The 25,414-nt window shown below is 40.3% G+C and overlaps 1 protein-coding gene across 1 annotated transcript in view; it reads left to right on the forward strand.

Annotated features, from left to right (window-relative positions):
* LOC122775956 (pinopsin-like) overlaps positions 1-25,414 on the forward strand; it is a 43,383-nt gene that overhangs the window by 12,181 nt on the left and 5,788 nt on the right. The window contains exon 3 of the mRNA XM_044036222.1: positions 16,719-16,952. Coding sequence (XP_043892157.1) covers positions 16,719-16,952 — 234 coding nt within the window. The remainder of the gene's footprint in view (positions 1-16,718; positions 16,953-25,414) is intronic.

The following is a 25,414-nucleotide window of genomic DNA, read 5'->3' on the forward strand; positions in this document are numbered from 1 at the left end:
CTCTTTTTTTGCCTCAAAATCACTTGTTCCATTCATGAATATTAGTCAGAGTACAACCCATGAAATGTACATTTCCACTTGCCAAAAAAATGATTACAGCTCCTACCTTAATGTGACCTAAGGGTTTTTTTTTTCTGGCTCAAAATCACTTGGTTGCAGATTGACAGCCGTATCTGCTGTCAATCACCACAAGTGGTGGAGTATTTTAATATTTTGAATATTTTGAAAACACAAAATGACAGAACTTTATTTGCTGTATTTTGTAGTTTATGTGGATACATTTATTAGTTGGGCATTTGGCATTTTTATAAACTTTTTCCTGTCTGTATTCACTTGCCCTCTGAGAATCCTTCACCAACTCTGTTTTTCTCTTTTGTCATCACTGCAGGCTGCTATGCATATCTTGTGTGAGTCTAAAGAAAGCTCATCTAATTTTCTACAGTCCCTGCTTTGTCGCTCTTACACTCAAAAAGGCTCTCCTTCTCCATCTTTCAGGCCTCTCCATGCACACTTTCCTTTTCAGCGTGCCATTATCATCCATCTTCCTCACCTTGGTTGTCTCAGTTGTCATTATAGCTTGCATCCCGTCTCCACCTTTTCACCCTCCCAGAAAGCAAACTGCTACGCGTTGTTTTTGTATGAAAATGAGGCACAGCTACAGCACATTTACATTTGACAGCAAGCCGTCAGAAGTTCGACTAAACAAGGAGTGAGCAAGGTGCAAGGTCATTGTTGTGTATGCGGAAGAGTTATGGACGCTGGATGAAACGGGAACAGTTATCCACAAGTGTCAGAGTGTCTCACTGCCCAGTGGAATCTGCTGACAGTTACTGTACCAAATACAAGGGAGGAAGAGCAGTTTTTTTAGATGACTTTGATGGACGGAGAGTGATTGCACAAACATGACGGTCACAGATGAGCAGATGCACTCAAGTAGTGATTTCCACTCACAGTTAACCCAAAGCGATTGGGCAATGGTTTCCGAACAGGAGTCTATGGTAAGAAGATGTTTTAGTCAGGTAACAATGTGTCGACTTGCTGTCCTGTTGGAAATTGGGGTAAGCTAATGAGTTTGCTAAATGACTGTTTTGCTTTCCCCTAATGAATATCCTTTTTATTAAACAATTAGAACACTTAAGTGGAATGGCTTTAGCACAGGGGTGTCAAACTCATTTTTGTTCAGGGGCCACATACAGCACAATTTGATCTCAAGTGGGCCGGACCCGTAAAAATAGTAAAATAATAGCATAATAACCTATGATCAACAAGAACTCCTTGCTTTTTTTCACCTTTGTTTTACATTTAATGAAGGATATTTTTACAAAACATGAAGTTTCTTGAGAAATATAAGTGCAATTTCAACAATATCGTGCCTAAATTTACTAGTTACACATCACACTGGCGCTATAAAGGCACAAACATTTAGTCATGGGTATCTGAAAGAGATTTAGATTGTAATCGTAGTGTGAAATTTTAACGAATTCATCCTGCGGGCCGGATTGGACCCTCTGGCGGGCCAGTTCTGGCCCCCCGGGCCGTATGTTTGACACCCCTGCTTTAGCCGCATCAGTACACTCACATTAATTCACATGCTAACGGTTACCTCATCAACCTATTTCAGCTGGACAAACATCACATGGTTCAAACTAAGACTCGCACTCAAGTGACAAATTTTAATTCTAACCGTATGACGGCAATAATTAATAACCGACGTATCAGGGTTGTTTTGATTATTAGATCTAGTTCCGATATAATTTGTTTTAATAGTTTGTGTCAGAAGCAGGCGCGAGGTTCCTGGGGCTGCAGAGCTATGACCCAGCAGCAACTTTGAGAGTGTATGGAGTCGATTAGAAGAAGAAGAAGAAGAAGAAGAAGAAGGCGGACTTTGATGGGGAGCTTTGAACTGTGCTGAAGAAATTTGAACTGTGGACACAAACTGTGGAGGGCAGCATTTAACCTCTTGGTGTACAACCAACTGGAAATTATTAGAAGAAGGATGAGGAGGCGGAGGAGGGGGAAAAGACCCTCCAAAGATGAAAGGCAGCATTATGAAACTGAGGTACTGTTGTGTATCTACCATCTACCATATGCTCAACAAATCAGTGTGCAGGTCTGCAGTCCTTAATTTGCTTGTGCGTGCTTTTTGCCACGTGATATGTTTCAACTTTGATCAGTAACTTGCCCAAACAGCTTAGGTTCTGGCAAATGGAGAAAGTAACTCGTTAACCCAGACACTTACTGTATGTCCAGATCACGCTTCCTGTTTTTCAGTCGCTCAAATCAGATCCATCACATGTGATGAAGTCATTAAATTATTCAGAACGACAATATTAATTATTGACTCTTGAACTATAGACTCTACAAGAAGTTTTGATGGCTGTCATCAAAATGCCACATACAGTAAATAAAAAGGGGCATCTGGTCCCAGTTCATTTGCCTCCAAAACAAAGTGGGACAGAAGGATCTGAAAGAATCAACCCCGCTTTTTAACTTACTAGATTTCATGTCTGATTCCCCAAGAGGATCCAAGTATCAAAGTCACATCATTATCCGAAACAACCGCGGGAAGAAACAGAGACACCAAAGAAAAGTTCAAGCTTGAGTCATCAAGGTCAAATGACAGATTTAAATAAGTGATTATTCTAATGACTGATGTTTAAAGGAGAGACCACACGATTAATGTATAATTAACATAAAAGGAAGCATATTTCACTGTTTAACAATATCTTTAACAGACTCATGTGAGCTACAGATTGAATTTGTATGCACTTACACACTGTACACACAACAGAAAAGAAAAATAAATAATATACAGTATACTGTATATATAAAAAAGTCAAACTAAAGTGCCATCAAGGACATGAAGCGTGTGCAGAGGAAAATCCTTTCTTGTGTGTAAACTCGCAGCCAGTTTGCGGTGCAGTGCAGTTTAGCCGAGATGTCGGACGTTTCTCTGCATTAACTGCAGTCTCTAGGGAAGTTTTTTTTTCTTCTGTTTCTGCCATATAACAGTCTCATTACTGAAGCAGGACCCATTTTGATTTTTGGTTCTGGTTTTGCCATTGAGTGGACTTTTTATTTTATATCTGTATGTGCCTTAATGTGAATTCTTTCAGTACAAAAGGTAAACAAAACCCCAGGTAATGATATAACCAGGCAGTAGCCAATAGTTGGCTAAAATTAAGAATTAATCTAATCATTTTTTATCACGTACCTGCAGGCAAAAAAGTTTTGGTTTTGCTGTGTCTACATGATGTTAGTCATTTTAATTTTGTCACTCCACCCATCCTGACCCAATAAGCCATGGCCTAATTAGAGAATCTGAATGTGAGGCAGCCGCTTCTGCAGCCATCTCTCTGGACAACATATATAAACAAAATAACATTCGGTCACTAGCTTTATACACTAATCAGTCATGAACAGCGATTCATTTCTTCATTTCATATAGTCTAACTCTGCCCCACCTGTGTTTCTCCTCAGGATATAAATCTAACATACCTCTTGAGAATTGTGCATTGAAAGTGGAGCAGTGGCCACAGATATATTGTCACGTTGATGGGATTGTTCCATGTTTCATTTCTTCACTAGCTAAAAAAAAAAAAAACTGGTCTGGTCATTGACATGTTGATCTCCACTGGAGATTTATATTCCAAACTAACTCTATTTCTTAATTAGATCCAAAAGTTTGTGATTTACTTTCGGCTTTTGCAATTTCTTGTAACCAATTAACGTTTTGTGTTTTTGCATAGAGTAGAATGTTTTAAAGAATGTTAAAGGCGCGCACAACTACAACATATTCAGAGGGTCTGTTCTAGAAGAAAGAGTTAACCATCAAATTAGGAATCCTCACTCGATTCTTGTCAAAACCTTTAGACTTCTGTGTAGTTGGGTAGTTACATTAGAGATGACCTGCAGCTCTATAATATCATTAGATTCTGATTAGGGTTTGTTAGTTGTTACTTGTTCCAAATTCAAAGCTAAAGGAAGCTGTCACTTTTCAGTTGCAACTCCCAGACTTTGGAAACGTCACTTTTGAAACCAGTGATGGAGTACGTCGTCTGTGAGGCATCAGATGGAAAAACAGGTACATTTAAAAGTGTATAGGTCAGTGTATAGGATTTGGTGGTATCTCACAAGAGGTTAAAAATAGTAACCCTCCTCTCACCCTGCCTTTTAAATATGCAGGAAAACATACAGTGTGACGTTAAGGTTAAAAATATAAAATATACACGTTTGGTTTGTCTGTGGAGGGCTGAAACATATCTAGGAAGACCTGTTCCCTAGGTAGATACAGGTTCTAATTTAAGATTAAGATAGAGAAAAATATATGCTTTTTCAGGTGAGTATGAACTCAGTAAAACATAATGGACATACATTTAAAACATACATTGAGAAACCCTCAACTCTAGAGCTTATCCAACCCCAATCTAGGAGAAAACAACAAAAACAAATGTTATCTCTAGTTTTGCACTTTGGATAATTTTTCCTTAGCTATGTTAAATTTAAATATTCATGTTTGTAACTAATTTGTTGTTGGAATGAAATGTACCATTATGTATTCCACTGGGGCCTCACTGGGACAATCAGTTGTACTGTATACACAGGGCATGTGTTTAAGGCCCCCTGCTGCTAAACTGATGAAGCTCAAGGACAAAAGTGTGTATGAGCTTCTATAAACGTGTGTAAGGGTATAATATTTCACAGCATAATGTTGCCTGGTTTTATTGAGCAGATTTGGATAATGGGACAATGCTTCAATTCAACGTTCAATTTAATCACATGCTTAAATTTACACTCTCACATGTCCAGGAACATCTGTTCACTTACTTATTTGTGTAATTACTCATTTAGCTGATTAAGTGACAGGATAGTACATACATTATATGCTTGTACATCACAGAATTTCTTGCTTTTAATTTAGGCACTCATGTTCAAGGGATAATTTACAGTTCCAATTATCCCACTTCAAAACACTGTGGAGTGCGGTTTGCCAAAGTTTCCAGAATGTGGAAGGAGCTGCTCTTACGTACTTGATTACGTATTTGATTAATTTTGATAATTATAAACATGATGAGAACACTTTGGCCTCGTTTAGACTGCAGCCAAAATTGGATTCGTAAGCATCTTCCTGGCCTCACATAAATTGCAAGTGATCAGATCTGAACTGCTCGTGTCCATTGTGAAGGTGTCTAGTCTCGTCTTGGGCGTGTGGTGCAGGCTGACCAGTGACGCCTGGAGAGTTTGTCTATCTTGAATTGAATTGAATTGAATTGAATGACTTTATTCCTCCCCCAGGGGGGAAACACACATTCACAACAGCTCAGTTAAGAAATGAGAATAAAAATAAAATAAAATAAAATAAAATAAAATTAAATAAAATAAAATAAAATACATCTTGCTTTAATCCCATTTTTTAAACTATCGTCTTCCACTGTGGCGATTGTTTAATGCGCCTCCGTTTAACTTCCACCTCTCCGGATCTACGTCAATGTTGTCAAACGTCCAGAATGAAAAGGTTGTGTAAGAATCTGCTCAGAATTGCATTTGAAACCACCCCCGTATGTGGTTTTATTTTTAGCTGTCCAGACTGCCAAAAAAATAAAAACGAGATAGAATCTGGATATGCATAAAAATCTGATTTGGGCTGCAGCCTAAAAAGGGCCTTGGGCTTAACCTCATTTATGTCTCACTGATTCCAGTTTTTTTTTTTAATATCCACATTTTACGCCTCTGATATATCACAAAAGCCTGTGCCAGCATAGTGTGAATGAAGGCTGTCCATAAGCATGTGGATGTCTCTGTGGGAGTTCCTCTTTGTCACTGCATGTGTTTGAATTACATGGACTAAGTGAGTCCAATCATCAAATGAAATGAAATGAAATAAAATGCCCACTCTTTCAACAAAACCTGTCACTTGTGAGAATGTGAGCCCTCAAGTGCTCAATTTACTTCAGCCAATTGACAATTTTCCCCACAGAGTTCCACCTTGTATTCAGCTTTTATTCTCTTCAATTTAACAGAGGTAGAGGTTCATACAGAATACTCGAGGACCCAGACATGTGAGGCATTCTTGATGTCAAAGATGTCAGTTGCGTTTGCTGAAAGCAAGCATGTGTAAGGACTGCAATGCACTCAACTTTGACAGCTTGTTCACAGCTGGCAGATACGATTCTTTTTTTTCCCCTTTCTCTGTATTTGGTGAATTCTGTTAAGACTTCCGACACTTGGGGGAACATCACTCCTCTGATAGAGTCCCATAAGAGCTTGTAAGAAGCAGGGACTAGAGGCAGGATCTCCAGACCAAAAGCAATCTAACAGGGAAAAAAGGCCCTTTGCTCAATACGACTAGTCAATTCTGTACCAATCGTAGTGTCTCCGCTCCCTTATGTCCCTTAGGTGTAGTGCTGCTATTCCAAATGAAAATGAATGTCCCATCACTTCGGCTCCAGTCACATGCCCCTGCACCCCCTCCTCCAATTCAATACATCCGACCCCGAGTTCCCCCAGCAATCTTACCCATAATTTCAGTCGTGATTTCCTCCTTTACAAGTTGTTTGTCTGCGGAGAGCAGCTGGTGACACTTATTCCCAAGTGCTAGGCAGATTTACTTGACTTTCCCTCATTCAATAAAACCACAATCATGGTACGCCCCTCCCCACCTTGCAACAACTCAGCGCAAGGGCAAAAGGTGGAGAGAAGGAACAGGAGGATAGAAAACGTCGAAGAGGAGTAGTCGGGGGGGCAGTGAATGTTTGTGAAGCAACTCAATGCAGCGTTGAGGATTCTTGCTGAGAGAGGACCTTTGATGGGTGAAAGGCTGGCGTAGTGTTTGGCAGACCACAGGAGGCTAGAGGTGTACAGGACTAATGCAACAGTCCTGCAATCAATCATGTTTAGCAGCCAACGACTGCGCTGGCAGAACACAGGAGTCGACTCAGGAGCTGGAAAAGCTGAGGCAAAACAAGGCAGGCAAAGGTGCTGCGCCTAGTCAGTGTGTTTGTATGTGTACGTGCAGTGAAGTGGTGACTGACGTCCTGTTTAATGAAAGTGTGAAATGAAAACTTTTAAATGTGTCAAGTTACAGAAATGGACAGAAAAAAAGGTGTCGCGCACCTGTCCAATGTTGTTGATGAGTTGATCATATTCATATTCATCTATTACTTCATGTAGCCATCAGGCCATATTGTCCCTGGGTCTCTCTTGAGTGCAAACAATGCACCATCATCTAAGTAAAACCACATTCTTTCTCCTCAATTATTAAAAGAAGAAACACAGACATGGATACAGGGCGTAAACTGGCAACTGCAAACGCTGGCTGGAGGGCAGTGGTTCCATGGAGAATAAAAAACTTCACTCATCCACCTCTTAAAGACAGATGCAAAAAGATAATTGAATAACAAGGAGACTCTGAAACGCTGTGTGAACTTGCAACATTTTCATATTGCTGTGGTGTTTTGGTACCACACTGCCCGGTCCTGGGACACCGCAGCAATAAAAGTATTCTTGCAAGTTCAGACAGTGTGTGAGCGTCTCCTCGCCACTTGGAAAACTTAAATTGAAAAATCATTACGTTATGTCGAGCGACAGTTGTCAAAAGTATAAACCAGGGCTGTTGGGAATCAACTTCACTTTGATATGTTGCAGCTTTAAGTCCTGCCAGCGAGGAGAGAGATCACAGAGGCGTTTTCCAGCTCAACATCACCAAGATTAACTTTTCACTCGAAAACTTCAGCAATTATAGCAATGCCTGAAACTATTACATTTACAATCCCGTAGTGCATGCCCAGTTAAGTTGGAGGTGTTTTGATTGCAGCACATAGTATAAAACAATTAGGAAACGACCTGTAATGTATGAGGATCGTTCATTTTATAGGGATGGGACAGGCTTTTGGAAGTTCAGAAGTTTCCCCCTCATTAAATAAACTTAGAGAGAGTTCCTCACAGCCATCATTTCGTATTCCGCTTCTCTCCACATCATTGCAGTTACATTCAACAGTGACAAGATGACTTTTAAGCCTCTCAGCATTTCGTAGGCAATGTCGACTTGAACCTTGAGAAAGTGACTCTAAAAGATTGAAGGATAGACAGTCAAGAGTTTACAGTAAAGGGACTCAGAAAGTAACTGAATATAACTTTCTTTTTTTACTGGTTGTGGGGGTGTGGTGTATAAAAGTTGTCCAAGCTCAACACTCACAGGAGTGTCTAGAGTGGTGATAATGCATTATCACAAAAAACAATCAAACATCATAATTGCTTCCAATGATTTGGCTAATGCATGGAGTTTGCATATTCTCCCGTGTGTGTTTCTCCAGGTTCTGCGGTTTCCTCCCACAGTCCAAAAACATGCAGATTTGGGGATTAGGCTAATTGGACAGGCCAATCAACAGAACTGCCATCAATAATTGTACTGGCATGACTCACCAACAGAAATCGCTCCTCTCCTCCCCATGTGCTCCTCAACTTCTCACCCTCCCCGCTCTTTTATTTCTACTGCAATGCCACTTCTTCTCCCTCCTGTATGTTAAGACCTCGCTCGCTGCACTCCTCCCTCCATCTTCCTCCGTCTGTTCCCAGCCTCGTGTCTCGCTGATACTGCCTGCTCTCTGTCACACGGCTTCGCTCTCCACCGCAATCTCACAGTCTAATAATTTGTGTCTGGCGCTGCTGTGGACAGACGACAGAGCAGGCGGCAGCTGGAGAAGGTGGGGGAGTTATAAAGAGTGTCCCTCCACAACCGCCTTCAGCTGGGGTGATTTCCAACAGTTTGGCAGCCTCCCACCTCAGTGTAACCCAGTTAGCTGCCCTGTAGACTGCAAATTACCTGATTGTTGGGTTTCATTAAGAGTGCATTGGTGCATATTGGCACATTGGTACAACTGTGTGTGGTTATAAGTGTTATTGTCTTGACCAAGTTTGTACTTAGGTGTTGATTTACTTCAGTCTGCTTTTCTCTGTTCCTGCTTTTCTGTTACAGCAGGAACAGAACATGTGCTGGATAAGTGTCCCTGGAAGACATGACAAGGCGACAATGAGCCAGCATGAACACCACCGGGATCCTAGACATGGCACCACTCCATGATATTCAGCCATTGTTCATTTAAAAACCACAGCTTTTCCTTCCATATTCTTTTTTTTTTTTTTAAAGATAAGAACGAGGCAGATGCCAGAGGAGGAAACAAGAAAGGGAAGCAAGAGTGAAACAAACAAGAGCAGAGGATAAAGAAGTACTGCATTATAGTGAGGTGTTTGAAAATGGGTTCTGGTTTTCCTCACCAAATCCGATCATATTGCTCCTCTGTAAACAGTAAATGGTGAACAGGAAGCAGAATTCTTGTCCTATTTATCCGTCCTCAAAATACTGGCCATTCCGTAAGAAGCCTATTTTTTGCCAAATGATAAAGCCGATGGATTCCTAGATTGGTTGAAGACATGAATCTGAAAAGATCCTGTTATGTTATGTTGTGTTGTGGTTGATCGCCACAATAAATAAATGAATAAATAAAACTTTATGGAAGCAGCGAGACCCAGTCGCTCAGTCAGTCACACTACATGACATTCGAGGATATGTCATTACCAGGAAATCCAGTGCGATTATTTCAAGGGGAAAAAAAACAACTCTGCCAACAAACATTCACCTGTCATTCCTCATCGGCAAATATGGTTTATCATTTCATTTGAAGCACGTCAGCAGCCTTTTGTTTGTACGTCGACAACATGTTTTGTGTCCTTGCTGCTTGTTCCAAGTACACATTTAAAGCCATTAATGCCGTTGCTTCTGTTATCAACAGGCGGCTCCACTTGTGTGTACAAACAGCCAAGCAGCTTGGACCAAACAAATGCTTCTGTGGCCAACGGTGAAAGTGACCAGTGGAGACGCAAGTTGAAAGACTAATAAATAAACAAAGTAGAGGCAGAAAAATAACAAAAAAAAAAGATTAAGCCAAAAGATTAATTGAACGAGCAGCTGTGCAGACTGGTGTCTGATCCACATGTCGGGAAATATGCGTCACAGTCTGTTTGGGTGTTCAAGGCAGCTAGCAGCCAAATATAACAGACAGCATAGCTGTGAAATGTATTTAAAAAAAACACATTTATGTATAAAATCATATCATTTAAGAACAAAAGCTTGTGTTTACAATATTTGTGCTCCGAAAGCACACATACACTGAAGCAGTGCTGAAAAGGGAAGCCAATTCATCAAGATCACTGATGATTACTCCACAATATCTGAACATTCATTCATTTATTCATTCTAGTATTGTTGTAAGGCAACCGCGCTAGCCACTACTCTGCCATGTGGACCAGTATCTATAAATACATAAATAAAATTGTTAGTTATTAAATTATTGCTTCAAACACTGCATACATGCCGATTAAATGACTCTACAACATAATTAACTTGTTGATGAGTTGACTTGAATCAACAACTGCTATGACAGGGGCAGCTCTAATGACTAAGGTTCTCAACAGCATTTTTTTGAAAATGGATTTGTCGGAGTTGATTTATTTCAGTCCCGTCAGAGCACCAATTTCCTCTACATGCCTAGTGACACAGATTCTGTCCAGATTCTCTTGCAAATCCACAACATCACTCTATTTTTGCAAAGAAAGTTACACAAATTAAATCTCAAAGCAATCTGAAAAAAATCTTTGTTCAGTGCTTATTATAAAGTTCAATGATCTGTTTGCAGCTGCACTTACCAATCTTTAGCCAATGAGGCTTTTTGATAATAGTGACATAAGAAGAAGCTGATCCCACTCATGTAAGGCTTCAGGGATAATGAGATAATGATTTACCACACTGCTTTTTACAACCTAGGCCATAATAAGAGTCTGTAAGGCTTTTACATTTTGAACTGTAAAAGAAAATACAGATTTACAAGTTGACTGGGCTTTGTCTGTGAACTTTTACACTTAACTTCAAAAAAGGGATGGAGGAAAGAACATTAGTTTTCTGACAGTGATGAAACTTCTCTTGTAAATGATGTCTGTATAAATGTCCTCTCGGCTTGCACAGCTTGGGTAATGAAAATACTTTTTTTTTTTTTTTTAAATGAGAGACATTCAGACTCAAATATTTAATTTCAATCCTTCCACCTTCTTGCTGTATAATTCAATGCAGCCAATATATTGGAGACCGAATATGCCAACAAAGAGTTGTGAACCACTCTCCCTGAAAACTAACACTGCTAAAAAATATGGATAGGATGGATGTCCCCTCCCCCCCCCCCATACTAGACTTTCCCATCATCTCTGACAGGAAGATAACGACTCCTGCACAAAATCTGCAGGAGATCTGACATGACTCGAGACAGGAAACTGTCGCACATGCCCACAAAGCAAGCACAACCTGACTTCCCTCTCCATCAAAAGTGATCTTTTCTTACACAGGCCCAATGCTGAAACTTGAAGCATGCCGTGCCTGCAGTATGGCAACACCAATTGCAGCCAGACACCTATTTTTTTTAAAAGAATTCCTCTAATTTGTGTCCGTTATTCATTTTTGACGGACCCTGCAGTATTAAAACTCAAAGTAGAGCCCAAACAAATACTCGATTGATCGATTATTAATCGACGACTAAATTAATTAGTAGCAGGTAGTAGGCCTTTATTGTCACACATACTGAAGTACAGCGGAATTACAGCAATCAACCCGTACACACATTAAGACCGCACAATAAGACAGACATGACAGGATGACCAAGGCAATGTAATGTATTTGAACAATTCATCGGTTTGAAGCTTTTTTCATTAAATTCATATTAAAACAAGATTTCTGATTGTTTTAGCTTCTTCAATGTGAATTTGTTCTGGTTTCTTTGCTCCAGATGAAAAAGAAATAATTTGTGGACAAAACAAGACAATATTTCAAGGTTTGACAAACACTGATCAACATTTTTTAACATTTTCTGAAATGTTATGGACCAAAGGATTACTCGTTTCATCGAGAAAATAATCGACAGATTAATCGATTATGAAAATAACCGGTTGTATTCACAGGTCCATTATATTTGGCTCCAGTTTGGAATGACTTCCTCTTAAAGGGTCTGAGCAGGAATAAATCCGACCGTTCATTGGAAATTCCACAGCAGTCACACAATCAAAAGCAACACAGCTACAGTTGATCCACTTCCTTTGTGTACTACTATTCACGCTCTTGCATTGTGACATGTTGTGATTAGAATAGATGGTTTGTCTACTCACAGATCACTTAAACAGCAGGTGTCATTGTGACAGCACAGGGCTGCAGAGTGAGTGCGTTTTCCAAACATGGCTGACACTTACGGAGCACATGGGGTTTTTTTTACCCCCAACATCAGTATTGAGACAGGCAGAAGGAAGTTAAAGGTAGAAAAAACAATTACTGTCAAACACATCTTTCCTGCAGACAGGCACACTCAAACCATTTATGATGTTTTTTTGGAACAGGTTTCATTGCCATAAAAAAGGTTTATGTGTTGCTGGGGGTTTTTTTCCCAGAAGAAATGTTGTTTTTTTTTTAAAAAAAAAAAAAAAAACTAGCTGAGTCCAGCAGGGCTTTTGTGTCGTTTTTTCAAAATGTGATGCCGACAGCATGGTGCTAGTCGTCTCTGCACAGTGGTTTGTGCATCTTTGTCTGTGCTTTGTCAATAACTTCTAATAACACAGAGAAAAGATAAGCATTAATTTGACAACAGCGGAGAGATTTTGGAACTAAACTGCAGGTCCCCAAGAAATTGCTTCTGAAGCTGCTGCCATGCAGCCATTTAAAAGCCTCTCTGAAATCATCAAAGTGTTGCCCACAAAAGATCACGTCAATCATGTGAAAACACATGGAAGTGACGGAAACGTTTCACCCAGCTTTCATCACGTTGAATGGGCTGGTGTGTTTGTTTGTTGTTAGTGCGTATGGAAATGTGACACAACACTGACAGAAGAAGAAGAAGAAGAAGAAGAAGGTCATTTAGTTGAACAAAATGTTACTTTACAGGGAAAACATGTAAGTGCAGTTGCACATGTATAGAAGCATACTTTGAGGTCGACACAAATAACCAGGCTTTAAATAGATTTTGATTCTAATTGTACGGAATTAGATTTGTGTCAATATTTTCAAACAACACCTTATAAGAAACAAATCAAACTTTATGATTTGAGTAAAGAAAAATTAAAATCCACAAATTGCAAATAAAATATCCATTTAATGATTCAAAAATATTCTATTTTATTTGTTTAAAAATATACTTTTTTTGACCATGATTCTGACCATGGGCTGGCCTTAACAAGCTGGCTGCTGATTGGCTACTGAGTTTTGGACCGGACGTAGCCACAGGATTGGAGTCGCTGTCCGACTTTTTCTAAACAATATCTAATATTTATATGACTCAATGTAATTTTATATTCATTTTGCAATATTTGCCTCAATATCAGTGCTGCAACAGTCTTTACAACTAGGAAAAGAACTCAGATGCCAAATATGACCATATCCAAAACTTATGACAACATCCTGTCTTCCGTTACAATACTGATATAATAGACATTTATTATAATTTATTCAGGAAAAAGTGGATGCACTGATGGGTTTTCTTGAACCCAGCAGTGCCGGTGATACTGTCAGTAAAGTTTATGAAGACATTCCCTGTCAAATGGTTGTCAGGCAATTTTAGACCAATCCTTTTTTGTGCCATCACACATTCAACTCTATGAATTGCTGGTTAGCATATGAATCCATTTCTCTTTGAGGACATGGTAGTGCCTTTCACCAGCCACTCAGGCTTTGATTACAATCATTCAGTGCTCACTCCCCATTTCCTCAATTTGTCTGATCGTTTCCTCTTCGTTTCTTCAATCAGAACCAAGATTGAAGTCGCCGCCTTCTCATCAGAGGTGACAAAGTGAGGAAGTCACCAGAAAGCCAACATATAGGAAGGAATATCAAGCTTTGTTGTGCCAAAAGGACTCATTCAGTTAATAAACATGACGTCTGAAAAAAAAAAAAAGTGTCAGCTCCTGCACAACTTACACAATAATGTCCAGAGAGACGCAAGAACACAGACGGCTCTCAACTCTTTCCAGCGGGTTACAAAATTATTTAGTGGAATTATTTGTGCGTTTGGTTTGTTTGACCAGAATCCGAAACGACAACAGAAAAAATACAATTTGTTTTGTAAAGAGCTTTCTTGTAGTTCCTGCTGAGTCAGTGATCTGATGACAGAGGGAGTCAAAAGTAGTTTCAGCCCCCCTTGTTGCTTTGTGGTAATGGGCTTGTCTTCGCTCTGTCTTTCAACTTTTTAATAAACCCAATCCCTGAGCAGCAGCGCAACCACAACCACACATACTGACACGTGTGTGTGTGTGTGTGTGTGGAGACTGTCTCTGTTTGCCGTCTCTGAAAGAAGCTGCAAAGGTCAGCAGTACTACTATGGGCCAAACAAAAGTAAGCCATATGCTAATGTACGTCGATTTCCAGGGCCAAGAGGCTTATTATTCCCTCTACCAAGGAGGTTTTTTTCTTCCTTTCTTTTTTCTGTATCTTGGGATTTGCCCAGCATTATTCGAAAGGATGACAATTTCTGGAGATTTATATTTTGGTGCAAAGAAGACGTAATTACATTTTGGTGGTAATCCAGATACAAATCTGGATTTTAGATTTATTTATTTTTTTATTTTTTTACGGTGGGAAACAGAGTGGCCTTGGCAGAGGTTTCCATAGTGCTGTATTATTTTATAGCTTCATGGTTTATCTTTAAAAGCGTCACAGTGATCGTAAAAGGAGTGAAAGTTGGTCCTGAACCCGTATTACACTGAGTTTCCACGTGTTTCATGGTTAGAATTGTTTCATGATCATTATAAATGCAATTCAAAGACTAAATTTACATCCACTCAGTGTTTTGCTTGTTATGGTAGCTTGAGGTTATTCTGACTATTCCGTCTTGTTGAAGATGCATTTACGGTCACTCTAACAAAGGCTAACAAATGAACACTTCTACATCATGGATAATCAAATGAGGATGCGGACTTTAGCGCATATTTAGGACCCCAATTCTGGATTTAAAACACTATGGATAAAGGAATAATAAACCTCTGTAAATGAAGTACACAAAAAACGCCTGCTTTTGACATACCTTAACACAATCTCCCTCAATTAAGACCGCAAATACTTCCGTCTTTATCATTGTGAACATGCAATTTCTAGCAGACTTGGGGGCAAATGAGCCAAATATGAAGAGGCTGTCAATCACCGTTTTGGCCTGATTAGTCTGCAAAAACACAGAAGCATTTGTTTGTCATTATATTGTCTCAGTAACACAAAAAGCAAAGACTGGTGAAAACTGAGAGCCAGATTTATGTGTATCTTCATGCAAATGTGTGAAAACAGTGTGAGTGACAGCAAAGAGTGTACAAGTACGCATAATTTTACAGCGTGTCAGTGGAATGTAAACTGAATAATGCAGAAGAGACACTTGAATATACTGTACTGTATACATATTTTAAATCCACTAACATTAACATTTACACACCGTACGTAGAGTACGGTAAAAGTCAAATATCTATGTGAAAATAGACTTGATCTCTGGATGGATCACAACACAAGTGTCATGTTGGTCCTCTCTCTCTCGTGTGTGAGCAGCTACAGTGTGTGTACAGTGTTCTGCCATCAGCGCACTTCAGCTTCTGAGTGACAGCAGGTGACAAGTGGCCATCAGGCAGAAAAACAAGCGGAGACAGCTTAAGTCTGTGGAGAGTGAAATTGTCTGTCAGTGAGAAGTTACTGTCCATATGACGGTGACCGCATTAGTAAGCCCTCTGCTGTCTATGTTCAGATTCACAAGTGTGTGAATTATTTTCATGCTGTACTAATGAAAAACTATTTTGTTATTATAATTTAGGACTAGTTTTCAGAGTAAGTGACTCCCGGTGACACTTTAGCCACATAAAGTTGGTTAGAATTCTTCAACTGCAGCTTCCTGATAAGGGCAGAGCGGCTGCACAGGAACATTCATGACGGCACACTGATTAAAGCCATATCCCAAAGTTAGCCTGATGAACATATTCTAAAATGAATATGAATTTTAGGTTTCACAAGTAAATAAAAAGTGGCACAAGACGGTTATCTTAGCGGAGCATAAAAGCAGGACAGAAGGGAAACCATTGGCCTGGCACAGTCTCAAAGTCACATAATCTGCCTAAAAACACAGCTAATGCTCACTTTTTAAAAAATCTGATACAGCATCTTTTTTATTTGGCAGCCATTCAAAGACCCCAGAGATTCACAAAAGCCTTTGGTTTTAAAACTGGATTAAACAAAACAAAATGTGACATGTTAATGAGAGACTGGCTGACAGACGGATTTTGTTACCTTCAGACAGAGCCAAGTCTGCTGTTTATTTCCTATTTTAGCCTGTGAGGCCACACAAAATGTACATTATCTATGTTTGCAATGCTTGAGGATTAAGTCTGAGATATCAGCTTCCAGTAAATGAAAAGACAAAACGACAAATGTGAATGAATAGACCGCTGGCGATGTCGTCATCTCTCTCAAGGCCTTTCACTCTCTCACATGTACAAATATAACCTTCTCTCCTTCCTGTCATCACAATGTTATTTCCAATAGGTTCTCCATTCTGTTCTATAGGGAAAGAAAGATCAAATGTAAAAGTCAAAAACCTATAGGTGCCTGAATACGTTGTGTATAGATTTCTGACTCATTAACATTATTCCTCTCTCTTCGATGTGTCCAGGTGAGCGGGATCAACGCATCAACGAGCAGGAAGCGCGAGCAGCGCGTGTTATGCATGGTGGTAGTTATGGTGATATGCTACCTCCTGTGCTGGCTGCCGTACGGCATCATGGCCCTGATGGCCACATTCGGGCCACCGGGCTTCGTCACGCCTGAGGCAAGTATCATCCCCTCGGTCCTGGCCAAGGCGAGCACGGTCGTCAACCCGGTCATCTATGTCTTCATGAATAAACAGGTGAGGAAGAGAGGCGGGGATGGAGGGAGAGATGGGGACGTCTGTGGCTTGAGTCAGAGCGTTTTGTCTTTTGCCGTCATGAAGCGGCAGGCGAAGGGTATCTCACGTACCAGGGCCAGTCATGTTGACTGTTCACAAGGTTGTGTTATACTGTATAAATGGAAAACACTTATTTTATATTCCTATCAGACACTCTTCCGGTGCCCTTCTTGACAATGAATAATCTCACTTGCTTACCTGTGTGTGGAGCCGTGCATCCAAGTTTCACGACACATTTCTGCCTTTGCTAAAAGTGTCAGAAACCACATTGCAGATTACAAAAATTCTCCATCTAATGACATAAACAACACAGTAAAGGGGCAAGAGGAGTCGCTGCCTTGATCGCTCTCTACTGCGTCTTGTCTAATCTGGCATCTCGGTGCAACTCAGGACACGACAAACAAATCTAATATATATTGTAATTGACTAACCCAAGCCGTTCATGCGAGTCTAACCTTTTTTTCCCGACTGCTCATTATCAAACCAGGAGGTGTGTTTACAATGTCACGAAGGCATCTGTTGTCTGAAATGTTAATAAATTAAACACAGTGGAAGTCTCAAACAACCTTGGCCCATGCCCACTTCAGACAGTATGATGAATAGCTCAGGGAGTTATCTTGGTGTTAATTGTGAACTACCAATCTGGGGTAGATGTTATTACTGTCTGGGGACGATAATCATGTTTTCTTCTGCTTTATTTCATTTATAAGTTGCTGTCAGGAGATGCACCCAAACTAATTCGAAAACAATGATGTTGTCTCCGACATAACGTGACATATTCTCATTTGAAAACTCCAAAATAAATCATCAATCATTTCTCAATAATGCTAAAAGCATATTTTGTCACTTGATCACTGCCACTCTCCAACTCGTCAAACCTAAATTTGCGTTTACCCAGTATCCTTAAAAGAAATCTAACAAAAACCTTTCACATAGATTAACACCAAAAACTATTTACTACTGCCTTTATCGCAGCTATTTCAAACATGTGAAATAATCCTACTTCTTCTTACTATGACAGATCCTGCAGATGCTTTTAACAAGTGAGAGAAAGAAAGATATGACATATACACGCATTTCCATCTGTGACAAAGTGAAAGGAAAAGACAGCCACAAACCACAGCAACGACAGCAGTGGGATATAATGGCAGAGAGATGAGAGGCAGGAGGAGGAAAGCCAGAGGCAGCCGGGGTGGGGAAGTGAACGACAACATCTGTTTCATGTTACACCTCTAGTGGCCAACATGTGTAGAGCAGAAGCCACATCTGACTACAGCTGCATGCTAAATTAGTGAGTATGGACCCGGAGACACAAAGCCTTTGCATCCAAATGATAAATCACAGTGGACCTTAAAAGTACCTCAGCATTTATCATGCTAAGAGCGGTGTGTGAGAGTATGTGCGGGCATTACTTAATCCAATCCACAGACTCGTGAAAACAACCTTTTCTATAAATATTCAGTTTGGAGCCGCTTTATTGAGAAATATCTGGTTCAGCCAAATACTGTTTGAAATGGATCACAGGTTCTCCTTCCTCAAAATTAGATCAGGCTATTTCCAGCAGAGGTCTTTGGTGAATATAAATCAGATTTAATGAGACACATTGCTTAATCAGGAGGAGTACTGGTGCTGTTTTCCCCACGCAACAGTATTCTAAGAGTACACGTACCTTTTAAAGAATAATTCCGTCTGGTTCCATTTCAGATTTAAAACAACAACAAATATGAAGACAGTTATATACAGTTATAGAGGAAAATAAGATGTGCAAACTGGAGGTTAAACACTGTGGAAACAACGCAAGCACAAGTCCTTACGCTGCTGCAATTATTGCAATAATGAAATAATTGCGTAGTAGACTTAAACACCTGTAATTACTGGCTTCAACCTTCAACAAATTACATTACATTACATTACATGTCATTTAGCAGACGCTTTTATCCAAAGCGACTTACAAAAGTGCATTTAAACATTTGGGTACATATAAGAGCTAGAAGTAAGTAAGAGCTTCAAGTAGAACAAACTATTAAGTGCTAGTCATAAGTGCGATGTACAAGTTTTTTTTTTTTTTTGGCGTCTTAGTCGAGGTAGAGTCGGAAGAAATGTGTTTTTAGTCGGCGTCGGAAGATGTGGAGGCTTTCAGCTGTCCGGATGTCGATGGGGAGGTCGTTCCACCAATTGGGAGCGAGGACAGTGAACAGTCTCGAGTTCTGCGAGTGCCTCTGCGATCCTCTCAGTGAGGGAGCAGCAAGCCGGTTTGTCGATGCAGAGCGGAGTGGGCGGGCTGGGGTGTAGGTTTTGATCATGTCCTGGATGTAGGCTGGACCGGATCCGTTTGTAGCATGGAACGCAAGCACTAGAGTCTTGAAGCGGATGCGAGCAGCTACCGGAAGCCAGTGAAGGGAGCGGAGGAGGGGTGTAGTGTGGGAGAATTTTGGTAAGTTGAAGACCAGTCGAGCTGCTGCATTCTGGATGAGTTGCAGAGGTCGTATGGCGCATGCAGGAAGACCAGCCAGGAGGGAGTTGCAGTAATCCAAGCGTGAGATGACAAGAGCCTGGACCAGAACCTGTGCCGCCTTCTGGGTTAGAAGAGGCCGAATCCTTCGGATGTTGTGCAACATGTATCTGCAAGATCTAGCTGTTGCAGCAATGTTGGCAGTGAGGGAGAGATGGTCGTCAAGTGTCACACCCAGGTTCCTTGCGGTGTGAGAAGGAGTTACCACAGAGTTGTCGAGGGTGATGGTTAGATCTGTGGTGGGAGAGCCCTTTCCTGGGAGAAAAAGAAATTCAGTCTTGTCAAGATTGAGTTTCAGGTGATGGTCAAATCAAGTATATCCTACAGTATAGACCAGGGTTCAGGTCCAGAGACCTAAAGTAAATTAAAAACGTCATAATATTTGATTTATTTTATTTTGAATTGACATGCTGTAACTGATGCTGTCAATCAGTATAAAAAATTGTCTCAGGACTCCTCTCTGTCTCTCCTGAACCGTGTGGGGGTTTTAACCACTGGTTTGGGAACCACTGCTAAAGAGATATTGCCCAGATATACAGTAGCGTCTACTAGTGCTGGGTATGGATTACAAATGTGAGATTGATATCGATATGTTTTGGTTTTTTTGTATAATTTGTTCTGTGAGAGTGGAAATTAAATATCTTTAACTGAATTAATTTTCAATTAAATTGTGATCTTGTAAGTTACAGCTGAGAAGTCCTGAACTGAGTGAGCTGTGTGGGGAAAAGAATATTCCTGTGTCCTGCGATTATAGTCACAAATAGATTTTGTTATTAAACTTGGAGCCAAGGCCAAATGTAATGAATGTCCTCACCTGTATTATTGCCTAAGTATTAGGACTTTGTCTGCATTGCATAAATGGGAGATCAATAAGGCCCGCGGCTCACGTTTACCCCTGAACCTTAATTAGACTCTGATGTTTCCATTAATTCACTTTGCTTGCTACCTCTGTGTTATGCTCCGTTTAGTTCAGGATTAAACTTTGTCTGAGCATATAATTATCACTGGACCAGAGCATCAGCATCCAGTTATTAATGAACAATAAAGCAGAGAATAAAGGCACAGATGTGCTACAACTTGTGTCTGCATTATCCCATATTTCCCACAGGGAAGTTAAAAACGGTTCCAGAATGACAATGTATTTCAAGTGCAGACCATCAGTATATGCCTACAGTGCTCATCAGCTGCCAGCAGCCAGTTTGAGATTAACGAGGGGAGTCCTGAGTTGTTATTGTGTTTCGGAGAGCAGCAGCACAGCCGCTGATTGGTGAAAGACAGGTTCAGTGCATGACGCTCTGAGGTGAAGACAGTTAAATCAGCAGTAGGCAAGATTGCTGGGAAAGAAGTTGACGGTTGAGTCACATCTGCAGAATGTTAAAATACTGATGTTTTTGCGATCAGGGCTCTGTCCTCACTTCCTCTCATTAGATTGCACACAGCATATGAATTAAGGCAATCTCTCCGAATCTCTGTGCCAGTAATTACACAAGTTTCATTGTATTTACTGCCCAACTCTCGTTTAGTTGTCACCAAATACTGCGTTCTCCTCTCTTTTGTTGTGTGGCTGTAAAGAGAGCAGAAGTATTGTTCTCTCTGATTACTTGATTTACTTGAAAAAGGGTATCATAAATCCCGCCTACTGGACCATTACATTTGAACAATGATGGCTTTGTTTGGAATAGCCAGTATTAAAATGATCTGTGTAATTAATTGTAGAAGGTTTTTATTTTTAACTGCATATTTTTGTTTCAGGGTTTCCATTCATAAAAATGATTGTGTTGTTGTGATTTCCAGCTAACACTCAGCTACCATGCACCAGTTACAGGAGTTTTGAATCACAAAAAAATGGCATTAAGTTGAATCAAAAGGTCGGTGGTTTGATCCCCAGCACTTCCAGTCCACATGTTGAAGAGTCCTTCCATGTGAAGAGCTTTCAGTGGTTGATAACATGAGAATAAATGCAGTATAATTATGGTTGCTGTGTCATCCCGAGGCACAGAAGGCTTCATCTAACTATTTCTTATTCAAGCTGCCGCCAACACCGCCAGAGCTATGACCTTATGGGACATTTTGGCCCACGCATCATTGACCTCATAACAGTGGGAGACTTCAGTGGGAGAGCGAGAGAGCGCGACACCAAATGTCCTGTATGTCATTTTCAGTCTTCAATTCCTCCCAGCCCGTTACAATGGAAACTGTGAGTTGAGGCGAGTTGAAGACTAAAAATGCTGTACAGATACAAGTAGCAGCTGGTGTGTGTTTGTCCCGTCGACAATTAGCCGCAGTCACAACCAAGAGTCCTCAAGTGGATGTCAGACGTCTGCATGAAAAACCCAGGAATTATGGGTAAGCTTTACCTGAATTGATTTCTCTTGCATGGTCATTTTTTAACTGCATGTCAGCTGCCAGCAGCCTTCATCACAGCATTGTTTGCACGTTAATTCTGTGAAATATCATCAAAACGATTGACATTGCTATATCATGATGGAAAAATCATGGTAGAAGAGTAAATGGTAAAAGCTCATATTGCCCACCCCTACTAAAACAACTTTTCCCCCCCAAAAGTTGGATGCCTAACATTGTAATCTTCTTTTATTTAAACGCTATAGTTTGGTTTTCATATCTTAAATATCTAATAAGCCACATGAAAGCAATAACAGAGATATATCACAGATGCTGGAAGTCTCTGTTTCTTAACATAGACCACATATAAAACAAGGCAATCAGAGATGGCAGACTTCACCCCATTCACGCAACAAGCCCCTGGCGGCCTCTGTTGGTCAAATTGGCAAGTGTGGAAGCACAAACAAACAGACAGACACACAGAGCCACCCAAAACAATACTTCACTCCCACTCCGTGGGGTGAAGTGAAAATGAATGTAGTGTTTTGGTTTCATCCTAAAGCCAACCAGGTAATAAGAATATACTTCATAGCCACTAGGGGGGCAACTTAAATGGAAGCCCATGGGAAAATGAGCCCATTCCCCACTTGATTTACAATATCAGTAAACACATTTCTGAAGCGACAATGGCCTCACAATCATTATCATTAGTTTTGTGCAACATTTTGTAAATTATGTTCATATTTAGAACTTTTCAGTTGCCAAATCACTTGTGTCTCACATGATGTTTGATACAATTTACATGGAACCTTTTCCTTGTTTTGCTTTGTTAGTTGATCATTTTGGTTTAATGTTGGCTCCGCTCACTGAAATCATTACCAACATTACTGTACATATCATTTACAAGAGGCAACCACTGCAATAGCATAAACAAAGACTCTGGAGTGGTGGCCTGGCACCTTTCTGATAAATGGCTGCTATTATGCTCAGCACAGCTATAATTCCCTGGAAGTAAGAGAGTAAGCATATTTTTCAAACCATTCTTTTCATGTCATTTATTTTTAATTAAAAACACTGCTCGAACCGCAAGTCAAAGCACGTCATAGCTGTTCGCTCTGAATCAACAGCAGTGCCACAAAAAGACCTAATCCTCTGTTAATAGACTGTAATAGACTGCTGGAGCATGATTGAACCACACTCCACAATGACTTTCTGTCAAGAGGAACAGACTCGCACAGTGAAAACTACATCAAACAAACTGACATGTGGTGTCACTTCAACATCTTTCCATGTTAACTGCAGTTTAACACATCCTGTTATTTTCTCAACGATCTACCCCGTCACTGCCAAGTGCATTACTGCATTCTTTTGTCTTTCTCTTCACATTCATGAGGGCCTCAGAGTAAAGCTGGTCACATAGGGGCCACGTAAAGCCTGTTCTGTCCTAGAATTAACATCCATCCTTAATAATCTGATCACAGCCAGCTCATGCTTAATACAGATGTCAACGACTCCAATGCGTCCTGAAGGGGTCTAAAGATCTGATCGCAAATATCACATTGGATGTGGTTTGACTACACATTTGTCCACATTTGTCAGCTGCAGGAACACAAACTGTCCTCGGCATCCTAGACACCTTTTCCATCATCTCCAATATGACATGATGCTCCAATACGATATAATAAAATAAAAACACTGCTGTCTGTCCTTGAAAAAGGAAATAATTGTCATAGACGTCCCGAGTTATGGAAGAGCAGACATGGTATTAACATCCATTCTGACTGATCATGTCACAAGTGCAGGGCACATTAAAACCGCGTCCTCCGCTCTGACCTGCTACAGTTACGCTTTAACCTGAACGTTATTTTTTGTTTTTAGTTGAAAAACACAAACACACATAAGCAAATCAGGGACGTACATCTATACAGTCAAACCGGTTTAAAACATAAAATGGTCTTTGCGAACACAAATGATATACATGTGCATTTTGCATATGGCTGTGAGTCAGTGAGATCAAGTCACTTAATGCCAGATGTGAACAATCATACTTTGTGCTGTCCACTTGTGATTGGATATCTCAGGATGGATGTTAATCCCAGATCTGAACACAGTCTCACTCACTCATTTTTTGCGGAAACAATGCTGCTGGCAAAGCTTTGCCACCACCACCCCAGGGGTTTAAAAAGCTCAAAAGTTAAACTTGATGTCTTGATTTGGCTCGCTCTTATACGATAGTTCCCTACATTGCGCTCCCTGTTTGGTTTAGCCTGCTGCTTCATCCAGGGAACCTGGAACGGCGCTAACGGCACCAAATCTAACTGTATTTCCATTTGTTGCAGCAAATGTGGAGTCCCTTAATGATCCGTTATTCTGCTCATGTTCACAAAAGTAATTACATTCTTTGGTCTGCAGGATACTTTAGAATGTATTCATTCAAGTTAACACATACAATTGTCAAATTAAGTTACGGTTTGTTTGCTGATGCCTATAAACATATAAACACTATAGGTTAATTAATTTCGATCCCTTAAATGCATTACATGTAATTTACTGATAATAGACTGCTGGTAATTGAACTCACAAGCTGTGATGAGAACACTGCTACATTTAATTATTGTGTTCACATAATAGTGTCACGAAGAGTGATGTGCAATAGTAGGATCGGTCAATTTCTGCATGCAGCTGTGTTGGCTGGATGTTTATTAAGAGTTATTTTCTGGCCTATGTTCCTTTCGCCTTTCACTCTCTCTCTCTGCTTTATGTTGGACTCCTATACAAACAACTGTTGTCTCCTCTTGCAAAGCCAACGTAAGTCGACTGCTAATGAGAGTCTTTTATAACATGAAGAAGAAAAAATGCTGGGAACCAAGCAGGTGTTCCCTGCTATGGACAGGCAGGATAGATGGGGCTTTGTTGTTGTTTAAGATGATGCCTGACATTTGACCCTCTTTTGTCATCCTCTACTCATACAGCATCAGCCCAGATCATAAAAACAGTCAACCAAACCCTGATGCGATAGGTATGAGATGGCCCTTCTCGACTCATCTTCAAACTTTCCTCGCCAAACCACTGAGTGCATCTCTCTCCTTCCATCTCATGTCATGCTTAATCCATTTATCTGTCATTACCTTCATCTTTGCCTTGACGTTAGCCTTGATGCCTGTGTCTTAACTATCTTCAACCACTCGCCTGTCTAGTTCTCTTCAGTGTGTTGTTTGGACAGCTGCGGAGAGTGGGGGAGTGTTAAATCCACACCACAGAGAGATGCTCTCTCTTTACATCTCCTCACAAGTCTTCATTAATAGATGACCTATAGGTTTCAGACAGACTGAAGAAAGGGGGCAGATGTATTGGCCAGAGAGGAGTTTTTTGTTATTTCTCAAGGGATTTCGCTCTCGCGCTCCCTTTCTCAGCAGGGGTTTGATGGACTGCAAAGCACAGGTGAAGTTCAATGTGGATATGGGTACTACAAAATTATTAAAGAGATAAATTAGTGACATGATATGAAAAAAATCATCTGATCAAACAAATAAAAAAATACAGTTCAAGCCCATTTTAGGTTGTGGAT

This window comes from Solea senegalensis, linkage group LG1 (genome assembly GCF_019176455.1).
Source record: "Solea senegalensis isolate Sse05_10M linkage group LG1, IFAPA_SoseM_1, whole genome shotgun sequence".
NCBI lineage: Eukaryota > Metazoa > Chordata > Actinopteri > Pleuronectiformes > Soleidae > Solea > Solea senegalensis.